The sequence below is a fragment of the Lycorma delicatula genome, chromosome 3, assembly GCF_047948215.1.
Source record: "Lycorma delicatula isolate Av1 chromosome 3, ASM4794821v1, whole genome shotgun sequence".
In the NCBI taxonomy this organism is placed as follows: domain Eukaryota; kingdom Metazoa; phylum Arthropoda; class Insecta; order Hemiptera; family Fulgoridae; genus Lycorma; species Lycorma delicatula.
This window is the reverse complement of record NC_134457.1, coordinates 19,983,186-19,995,319: the sequence shown is the minus strand read 5'-3', so window position 1 is coordinate 19,995,319 and position 12,134 is coordinate 19,983,186. Positions and strand designations below refer to the sequence as shown.

The 12,134-nt window shown below is 29.8% G+C and overlaps 1 protein-coding gene across 2 annotated transcripts in view; it reads right to left on the bottom strand.

Moving 5' to 3' along the window:
• Mctp (multiple C2 domain and transmembrane region protein) overlaps window positions 1–12,134 on the bottom strand; it is an 880,976-nt gene that overhangs the window by 28,136 nt on the left and 840,706 nt on the right. For both annotated transcript variants that reach the window (XM_075359495.1, XM_075359496.1), the window contains 2 exons: window positions 8,599–8,812; window positions 1,102–1,247 (listed from right to left, as the gene is read on the bottom strand). In XM_075359495.1, coding sequence (XP_075215610.1) covers window positions 1,102–1,247; window positions 8,599–8,812 — 360 coding nt within the window. The remainder of the gene's footprint in view (window positions 1–1,101; window positions 1,248–8,598; window positions 8,813–12,134) is intronic.

The window sequence follows — 12,134 nt, the reverse complement described above, 5'->3', positions numbered from 1 at the left end:
ATCAGAGTTTTATAAGACATATTTGGATTCAATAAACTGACTTTATTTATTTCTATAGAAATATTGAATTTGCAATATTAGAAATAATGAGTAAATAAATATTACAACCTTTATTAAATTTATTTTCAATGAAAGAAAACAATCTTCCTTCTTACCAATTTATCATAAAGAATTCTAGGTATAATTTACCAAATAAGGTATAATTTACAACATTATATGGGGCTGGTCTGATCAAGCTTTTACCATGGTTTTCCTTGATCCATCTGGACAAGGATTGGGGAAGTTCCCTTTTCCATCCATCAAATAGTTAGTTTACTCATTTCGATTTGATTTATTATGTGTTCAATTATTATGTGTCGATCAGAATAAGAGATCTATTTGTTTATTAACCTTGAACATTAGGTAAAAGATTTAGTATTCAAAATAAGCAATTACCAATATTTATTACAGTTACATTTCAGTTCCCTTATAAATGTTCACTTGAAACTCTTACCTTTGATAATTTATTTTTGTGATAATCATTACATGCTTAGTAAATACATTATTTTACACAATAGAAAAATATCTGTAATGATAATATACAATTAAAAATAAAACAGGTAAGAATTTGCAAACGTTTACTGTTATAAGGCAGATCTGCTCTATCACCTGTAGTTCAAGAATCATGAGAATACATCAGCCACTTACTTATAGATAGTTAGAAGCAGGTATAAGTTGTCTGGAGAATCAGATTATCTTATTTTAACTTGTGTGTAACTTTTCTAGAAAGGTAACTGAATGAGAATTGAAATTTGTTTAATGTCTTGAACTTCTTGATTGATAGTAGAAAGCTCAATTTACTCTGATTTTTCCTAGATGATATCCTACAGGCTGATACAAATACAATGAAATATTGAAAGAAGATTATGAAAATATTTATAATGTATAAATACATTGATTATTTTATACATTATTACATTGATTATACATTAACATTTACACTTAAACATTATTAACATTAATTTGTAATATTATTATTAAATATTGTTCTGTTGGTATGGATATTCATTCAGCAGGGAAATTCATATGTAAATCAAGACAATTTTAAAACTGGTTACTTACTGAACAAATTTGCTGATCTCAATAAACCACATTATAATAACTTTAAGTCTCATTACATTTCTAACAAATACTTGTCTTTTAAATTTGATTTCAGGTTGCATGTATTTTTCTTCCTTAGGATTGAGTGTCCGAATGCAAGCCCGTACCTTCAAAAAGAAAAAAATAAATTATTTTATTATTAATGAGAAAATCTCTTTTTTATGAAACTGAATATGTCAATTGTTTTATAATATTATTGTAGCATATATTCTGGTGAGATTTTTAAATTTAATGAACAGCGTAATACATATTCTGCATGCAACAATATGAGGTCTGTTCAGAAAAAAACCAAACTTTATTTTTTAATTTTTATTATTAATTTTACAGACTGATCCTTGTCCCTTCAAAGTATTCCCCTTCTCTATTCACACATTTTTTGCCAGTGGTGTTTTCACTTCATCAAGCAGTCCTGAATAGCTTCATTTGAAATGGTTTTTAAGATCTGTGACGAATTTGCTTTAATATCAACAATAGTCTCAAAATGGCATCCTTTCATCGCTGATTTTAAATTTCAGAATTAAGAAAAAATCGCAAGGAGCCAGGTCTGGCAAATATGGAGGCTGAGGGAAGACAGTATCTGATTTTTGGCACAAAAACTGATGAATTGACTGAGCTGATAATGCAGATACATTGTTGTGATAAGGAACCATGAGTTGGCTTATCCCAAATCTGGTCTCTTTTTGGACATTTTTTTCATGTAACCATTGTAAAATACCTTGATATTACGCACGGTTCACTGTTTCACCATGAGGCACGAATTCAAAAAGAACAATTTCATTAAAATAAAAAAAAACAGAGAGCATTACTTTGACATTGGATTCAGACTGACGTGCCTTCTTGGGGCATGGAGATTCTTTGCCAATCCGTTGTAGTTGAACGTGATCCATTGGACTGATTGAACTTTTCTCTCAATGTCGTAGTCGTAAACCCACCTTTCATCTCCCGTTATGATCCTTTGCATGAATGTTTCATCATCACTGGCTTGTTCAAGAAGTTGCCAACAAACATCCATTGGATGTTCTTTCTGCTGTTCATTTATCAAATGAGGAACAAACATTGCTACAACTCAATGCATGTTCAATTTTTCACTTAAAATGTCATGGCATGATCCAATCGAGATGCTAACTTCTTCTGCAAGTTTTCTGACAGTCAATCAGCAATTTGCACACATCAGATCATTGATTATCTGAACATGGGTGTCATCAGTTGAAGTTGAAGGCCTTCCTGGTTGAGGGTCATCTTCGATTGACTGATGACCACTTTTAAATTATGAAAATATTTGTAATATTGCATATAACCTATAGCATCATCTCCGTAAGCTTGTTTCAAAAGTTGAAACGTTTCTGTGAAAGTTTTCCCCAGTTTCACGTAAAATTTTACTTGTATTATTGCTCCTGAAAATTGTACATTACAAAAATTGCTACTAACATTTAAACATGTTGCACTCAAATAATAATAATATGAAAACGAAATGAGATATCGACAATCCAAGAACATATAGTTACAGAGGACTTTTTGCAGAACACAATGCTGCCTACATGTCACTAAATATCTTCACTGGCGCGTAATTAAAAATGTTCGGTTATTTTCTGAATAGACCTCATACAGCTGGAATTTTATATTAAGTTTCTTCACTTGTATAGAAATTTCTTCAATGACTACATTTTCTAAAGTTTAAAAAAAAAACATTTTTAGTTAAAGATTTCTCTTCTAGATCTCGTAAGTTTTTTTTTTCATCTTTTATGACCCCATACCATCACTTAGTCCATTATCCAAGTCTTCAAAGGGATTGTATGAGCCTTTCAGACCTCCCAATACTTTTTCATACACCTTTGTGCTTTTCTACAAAAATGTTTGTGTTGTGAGTTTCTTTCTTATGAGTGTGAAGCAAGTGTTTTTGTCTTTGATTATTTGTATAATTTTATCTTGTTTGTGGTGTCTTCTGGTTAAGGCCAATTTCCTTCAGATCTTCTCTTACTTCTCTGATCCATTTGCATCCTGTCTTGGTGTTTTTTTGAGTCAAGATTGTGCTGTACTACCTGTTTTAGAAGTCTTGAATCTTGCATCCTCATGATGTGTCAAAAGAATTTTAGTCACCTCTTACACATGACATAATGATCCACACCACATCACGTTACCATAATGATAATGTGATCGAGACTGATAATTAAGAAGAACTACCAGAACATGGGACAACAGTCCTCATCCATTCGTTATGCAAAAAAGTGGAAAAAACAGGCCCAAACAAATACAAGTTAATCTCACTGCTAGACCTAACATAACAAAATTCTTTCAAGAATCATCTTCAACAGAATCGGTTTACAACTCAAGAAAGAACTAGAAGAATTTCAGGTTTCAGTACCTGGAGGAGTCACATCAGATTATCAGTGATGGTTTCTAACTATTATACGACACTGTTTGGCCACTGCCCTTCTTTCCGATATTTTTTATTGATGCAGGTTCTTTCAATTCTTCATTATATTTTCTAGAATTTTGGTTTTTGACTGTCTGTTCTGGTGGAACAGTGTTTCTGCTGTATATGTGGCTTCTGGTTTTACAACTTTGTTGTAGTGTTTTTTTTTGTGTTTGTGGATAGACTTCTTTATTGTAGGTGTACCATGTTAATTTTTCTACTTTAGTTAGTTTGTTCTTGTTTGGATTGATGTTTTTTTATTAAGGTTGTTTGTTATTATTTTTCTGAGATATTTAAATTGGGTTATTATTTTGATTTTATTACAATTTATGATTACTTCTTTTAATTGTGATGGTTTTTGAGGCATAGTTTCTTCTTTTTGAGTTACATTTTGAAGCCAATTTTATTTGTAATGTTTTGAAATTCTAATGTCTGTGTTTTAGTTTTGACGTTGTCTTCTGCTAGCAATGCTAAGTCATCAGTGAAACCAAGGTAGTTTGTTTTGACTTTTGGGCCTATAATAGCCTGAACAGCTTCTCCAGATACTGAAACCTGAAATTCTCCTAGTTCTTTCTTGAGCTGTAAACTTGTAAGAATTTTGTTATGTTAACTCAAGGAGTGAGATTACCTTGTATTTGTTTGGGACTGTTTTTCCCACTTTTTTGCATAGCGGATGGATGAGGGCTGTTGTCCCATGTTCTGGTAGTTCTTCTTAATTATTAGTTTAGATGATTCATACTTATGGGCACAACTAATGTTATAAATAATTGTTAGGTGTAATTGGATGTAAAATTGTAGTTATTGAAATGTGAAATAAATAATTAAATTACAGTACCATAATATATGTTAAAAAACTCTAACAATTTAGAAAATTTAATAGCTTTTGAAAACTGAAAGTCACTTTAACAGATTTAGGAATATTAATTATTTCATGATTTATGTAATAATCAAAACATTTCTGGATACCTATTGCAACTTTGCTGATTTAAAGTCCATATGCAGTTGTGTAGTTTGAAGAGTGAATGAATCTATAGCTTTTTATAGTCCTGGATTATCAGTCGAATAATATGTTGTTAATAAGAACCTAACACAGAATGATGGTGAGGAGGTTCTATCATAGAGATGTTAAGTTTAAATTGTAACTGGTTTAGCAGGCCTCAAACTGTTCATTCACTGTCTGCATAAAAATTTATGTGCTAACTACCTTAATTATTTTTAATACAACAGACACATAACTAAAACCTGTAATTCAAATCTTAGTCTCCCTTTGGATTTGAATAAATTATCTTCAAATCAGGAAATTATGTATTAGTTCATTACTATTTTGCCACAAAAGATTAGGATCTAATCTCTTGAACCTTAGTAATAATTGGTATAATTCTTTATTAATAACTATTAATAAACAAAATTACATAAAATGTGTTATTTTGAAAATCTTTAGAAAATAATGAAAAATGAGTATATTTTAACAATGTTTGTGCTTCATTATAGTTTAATGTAAACATTATGCTTTATTTGTGACGTTGGTAGAACAATAAACATCTAAAATGATTACAGTTGTTAACTGCATAGGGTTTTTACTACCAGCATTTTATTTTTAGTCTGAATCAAACTCACATACTGTTTTTCTTTCAAGTGCCTTAATACAATGCTAAGCTTGTCATCATTATTAAATATTTGTTATGCTTATGTATATATCCCCATCTGAAGTTTGATATTATCTCTTTGGGCTTCCTTATAAACAAAGTTTCAACATTCAAAAATAGGCTATCAAATCATTGTTTTAATTGTTAATTAGAAAATTAAAAATGTTAACTTCTTGTATTTATATTTATGAATGTGCAATCTTTGTTTAAAGAATAGTCACTTATTCTTAAATAACAATATCCAATTTCCATGGCAGAGTGGTAGCGTCTTGGCCTTTCATCTGGATGTCCCAGGTTTGAATCCTGACCAGACATAGCATGTTGTTTCATATGTTACAAAATTTCATTGAGCTAAATGATCAAAGCTGTTGATGCCCATAATCTCATAAAAAAAATAACAATATTCACCTCCATGAAACAAGACAAACAGGACTGTTTTCATGTAACTGAATAAAATACTCTGCCATACAAGAAAGGACTTTATGCTTCTGCAGCTATTTTAAACCTCAGGTAGTTGTAACATTACTGATTACTTAAATAAAATTCTTTCAATGAAAATAATAGTATTTTCATTGCCCATAAAGCAGTAAATCAAAATTTGTGGGTTTTTATTAGATGAGGAATTGAGATGGTCAAATCGATTTTCTTTGCAACAAAACCAAACCATACTTTTCTGCTTTGAAGCACCTATATAAAACATTAAGCTTGTTATCATTATTAATTGTTTCTTATGCTTACATATAATCCCATTTATGCTTCCATTTTTAATAAATTATCAGACCATTTGAAAGCTCTTCCTACCACTCTATTTTAAAAAGTACAACACAATTAAAAAATTCATTTGCAGAAACAATATTATTATTCTGTTGATGAATTCTTAAATAATAGTAATTAAAAAAAATAACCCTGAATTTTTTGCATCACATGAGCAAATATAAATAAATATGTGCTCAAATAATTTTCATTAATGCTTCCCAAAATGTAATTTATTTCTTTTTTAGTTATTTTTTATATTTACTATCTTCATGCATTTATAGTAATATTATTTCATGTGTTTATATTTTAAATAATTAATATGGGACTTTAATTACATTTAATTTTTATTTTATAGTTAATTGTGGATTTTGTGATGTTGCTCTGATACAGAACGTTACAGAACTCAAAGAGGGAGGCTTTGTATCTCCTTACTAATTGCAAAACCAGGAAAAAAGTCCCTTGCTGCTGTGTTTTTCTTTTATTGGGTGGGTAATTATTTATTTAGTGGTGGTTATATTTATTTTGTTTTATTTATAGAGGAATTATTTGCTGAGTTCTGATCCTTTAGACCAGAGAGAAATTGTTGACTAGGGCTGCTTCGGAGAAAATAAAGGAGATAGATCAGCATGGTGTCACTCTGTAGCAGGCCAAATGGAATGAGACAGAGTGTGGGTGTTATACACATGATCTTTTGTGAGACGCCTCTTGGGTACACCCAAACAAGTATGTGACACAATTTCTTTCAGGGCATGGTGCTTTCTGGACAGACTACATAAATTCGGCCTGGTGGACTCTGGTATGTGTCCCCAATGCAGATTATTGGACGATGCTTATCATGTGATATATGAATGTGCTAGGTATGACTTAATACAAACAGAGACCATTTGTCGGCTTGATATTATTGGGTCGATGCTTGATTTCCATGTTAACTGCAAAAGTCGTGCTGAATGGGTGATCGTAGAAAGTTTTATTATATACTTAACAAAAGAAAAGATCACTAAAGGGGTTCTGCTTGAACTTACCTTCTTTGTGTTCATGTTTGGTTTTATTGTTATTTTGTTTTATGGTTTGTTAAACTGTTGTTGTTTTTGTTTGGTTATAGATTTGTTTGTTTTTCGTTATTTATGTTTTATGTTACTGTTATGTAACAATATTTATTGTTATTGTTATGTTCTGTTAGTGTTTTTGTGTTGCATTTTATGATTCGTTGTTTGTTGAACTCATTTTATTTTGAGATTCACTCTTGTTTGAGACTTGATTACATGTGTTTTGTTTGGAGTTTATGTTAGTTAGGAGTACACTGATGAAAATGTCACTTGTGGTATTTGCATTGGTGGCACTCTGGTTAAGGCTTGACTAAAAAATGTCATTGCCGAGGTACTGAAGATGACTTCTGGTAAAGCCCATAAGGGCTAGGCACGGAAGGGTGGTTTGGCGATTAAAACCATTATGTGGAGGGTGTCTTTCCCTATGGGGTCAGGATGACCGTGAGAGACTAGTTATGAGTGTAGCTAGGTACACTAGCATATGAGTTTCATTCTTCCAGTGTGATTCCACTTCAGTCCATCCCCTGAAGTCCTTTCGTAGCTAGCGCCTTCCGGCCTAACAGGAATGCGCCTTTCAGGGGGCCTTAGTGTCTGGATAATGTAATGTGCTCCCCATGTCTAGAGGGAGTCTCATAAGCTGGTGGTTCCGATACAGGTTTTAAGGTTTTACCAATTTATTCCTCAATCCATCCAAGCAAGTAACTGGGGCAGCTCCTTTTCTTATATGTGGAGTAATGTATCTACTCAGTCCTGAAGTGATCTACATAATATATTACTAATTATCAATCTAAATAAAAAAATTATCTATTTATTTTAATAGTAATGGAAAATATATAAATGTTACTAAAAATCTATTTAAAAAAATATTCTACTGATATTTAAAGTAAATACAATAAATTTAAAAGTATTTCAGAAAAAGTTATCTTTTTAAAAAAAAGAATGATTTAAGCCTGTTGTAGAGGGTAAATTTGATATTTTTTTAATTATTGAAGTTATTTGAAAGTATTTAACAGAATCAAAATTATATTTTATTTTTTTTAATAACATTTAACAGCATTTTTCCTGAATAAAAAAATATTCAGATATGATGACTTATCAAAATATAATTAAAGTCTTCATAAATGTGAATGTAAAAAATTCAAGTATTAGTAGAATAACAAGATTTTACTGCATATAAATAGTATAACTTATGGATTATCAAACTTTATAGAATGGAAACATTGGTGTTTAGGAAAAAAGAGTAAAAAAAAAAAAATAGCTTGGGCTGGAGGTTTGATTAAAGGAAAGAAGAAAATTAAATAAAATAAAAAATTGGTGCTAAAAGATATCAGGGAACAACAGAAAAAAACCAAAAAAAGATGGGGAATTGGGTAATTTATTATTAAAAAATAAAACATTATAGGTGAAGGTAATGGAAGAAAGGAAAAGAAGTGGGTGGAGAAAAATAGAAATGATGAAAATAGAACGTTAGGGCTTGAAAGGAAGTATAAAAGGATGAAAAGTTTAGAAGATGATTGATTATCTCAGAGGATGGCCGCAATCTGAATTTCCTAAGATAGATGATTATTAATGCCACAGGCAGTAAACAAATAATTACCGGATTCCAAATGACTGTCATTTCCAGAAGTATCTGAGGTGAATTTCCTTTTGCTCTTCCATAAAGCTTTTTATCTTTTAAAGCGTACCACTTTTTCTCTCCATTTCGTATCCTTAATAAAGGAATAGCTACTTTACCTAGGAACTCAACTTTATGATCTCTATCTTCATCGTACACGGTTACTTCCAACACAGAATGTATATCCTTAACATTACTGAAAAAAAAGAATTAAAGAGAAATATTTCTTCAATGATGCATTGAACAATTGATTTTATGTAAATATAAATATTACCAACAGATTCCACTGGTGAAGTATTTAGACAAATACTTTACCAGTAGTGCATTTATAGACATAAACACACTACTTAGTCAGTAAAGCAAATATAAGGTACAACTGATATACAATATCTGTCACTTCTTCAACTAAAATTATTTCAGTAGCTTTACAACATGAACTAAGCTGACAGGAATAATTTATTATTATATCTAAAAAAAATATATTATTATAATAAATAATTAATAATAATCTTTTTTTCGTATTTTGATAACCTCCTCTCTCCCCTTAATACCATCCCAACCACCATGAAGAAACTTACTCTCTAAGCAGGGAAGTGAGATGACCTAACTACAAGCAGAAGATAATATTATTATTAGTTATTAGAATAATTTATTATTTGAAAATTAAGTGTTTTTTATTTCCTATACTGTCTTGTTAATTGCCTGATATATTCCTGGTAATTGCCTAATCAACTTTGAACAGGTAGTGCTATTATCTAGTAATATATTCTTTTTAACTATAACTTATTTATTATTACTAGAATTTTTTGTTTATTATTTACATATCTAATCATGGCAGGGATGATGGAGTTGATCATAAGATGCAGAATTTTATTACACAGTGTAATGATTTAATGTGGGGAAGATGCTTATAAAACATATATATTTCAGTGATTTTGATGATGAAGTTGAAATATCTTCTGAATGTACTTTTAAATCCATATTATTTGAATTTATATATTACTTGAAATTTTAAAGTAGTAAATTTTATTCTGTGCTTAACATCTGTACATTTATTCTGTACATCTGAACATTTATTCTGTACATCTTTTTACTTAATCTTTTTATTAAAATATTAGAATTATCTTATAATGCAGAATACTAGCAATTACCTTGGTGTAGGTAATTAAACACAACATAATAGCCTATTTTTTTTTTAGCTGGTTGAAATGGATTATATTGTTCATGAATACTACAGTTTAATATACTGGGACAGCATTGAAAAAAATGATTACAAATACGATTGAATAATTTTTGGATTTTTCACCACATTATGCTCCACCTTAGACTTTATTATTAATCATGATTTTTTAGTAAAAAATAAACATCATAATGATGCTGCAGCTCTGTATTCTATAGACACAGTAATCTTCAATGTTATCTTGTTTCCACTGATTATGAGAAGATTAAAAATATTTGTGACGACAGTTGAAATAAAGCAAAATTGCTAAGTGAACTTAAGATGTACAAAAACAAATGCTTTAGATAAACATTTTGAGCACAGGAAGAAACACTGCCATAAATAAGTGTATCACTTCTCTGAGGAACTTCTTTGAAGGAAAAATATCAATATAGAAAAATAAGTAAACTGTTTTGATAAAAATTAATATATATGTATATATTAACTTACAAAAAATAATTCTTTTGTTATTGTTTTTGTCCATATTCCCTTCTGTACAAATATCTCAAAGATAAAAGTATAAAAAACGTTTACCCAGAGTACAGAATTTAATAATGCTTCTTACCTTATGCTTATTATTTTATAATAGCGCTTTCGAGGTTTTCCCTCATCATCAGTTAAACTTTTATTTTTTTTTCTCAAATCACACGTTAAATTCAAACATTAAAATTATAATATACAAAAACATGTAGTCAAAATATTAAAAATATAAAGTTAAAAAATTAAAAATTTTTTATTATATGGTTACCTACACATAAAGTACTGTATGAATTTAATGTGTGATCTGAGAAAAAAAAAGAAAAGTTTAACCGACAATGAGGGAAAACCTCGAAAGCGCTATTAAAAAATAATAAGCATAAAGTAAGAAGGATTATTAAATTCTGTACTCTTAGTGGTAAATGGTTTTTATATTTTTATACTTTGATATATATATATATATTTTACTATTTTTCCAATTTATTTTTCTGATATGTTATTTTTCTTAATGATTTTCAAACAAATTGTCAAATTTTCAAACATTTTGTGTTGTCCTAATCATCATAACAAACCTCCTTTACACTAATATGACTGAAGTGGGTCAATTATCCCTATTTCATGAAAATTGGTGCTAATGTTTTGGAACTACAGTGCTGTAAGCATACATGTGTGTATATGGATTTTCAAAAATATTACTACAATTCCATGTAAAAGTACTAGAGCAAACATTTTGGAGGATAATGTAAAAAAAATGTGTAATTTTGAGCACCTCACATTATGTAAATAAATAAAACAAACAAAACCTGTAAAAAAGATTTTTGACAACTTTACGTAAGATTTTTTAAAGTATTTTTATTAATTTATTATTTTTAACATTATTCTAAATGTACGCTTATTGTTTAATAACTACATTCATAAGGAATAAAAAAAAAACTACATGAAAGACATCTATTATTAGTGGCTTAGAAAAAATCATAGTACAAATTAGTATCATCAATGAAAAAGAGGGGAAAAAAAGAATTTTTTTACAAGATTCTATATATTATAAATAATTCTTATAATAAATGTTTCTTAAATACACTAGAAGCATCAATGCTCTTCAAAATATTAAATTGTAATTTATTTTAAATGTTTGCCAAGATTAAAAATACTTATCTGGGTAGCGACTGTTATGAATCTTTAACTATCTATTTCCTGACAACTTCAGGTGTTAAAAGCATGATTCAGATTAATTTTGGGAACATATAAATATTACAGATGAAAAGTGGTTTTTCAAGAATTTGCCATGGATTATGCAAAGCCCAATAATGGAAATTTTGTTTATTCACAAATCTTGACAGATGAAAATGTGCCTCGTCACTTAAAAGAATAATGGCATCCTGGTGGACATTTTCGAGGATGACCTCGCAAGCTGCTTTGCGAGACGCCCAATCATTTGCATTAAGTTGCTGCACTAACATCATCTTATACAGATGGAATTTCAGGTTGGCATGAAGAATTTGTCGTACACTTTGATCAGAAATGGCTAGCGCAGCAGCATCTCTCTCTGCTGAATGTTGAGGAGACCGCGTAACAGCTAACCTTACAGCGTTAATGTTTTCAGGTGTTCTCACAGTCCGTTTTCGTCCTGTTGGTTTCATTTTTAAAGTAGACGATGTGTTCCTAAAATTCTTCACCCACAACAATATCGTATTCCTACTAGGAATAGACGCGTGTCGATTTAAATTGAAATGTCTGCGAAATAAACGCTGTTTTACAATAACCGAGTCATTATTTTTAAAATAGGCTTCAATCACAAACGCTCGTTTTTCACCTGATGACG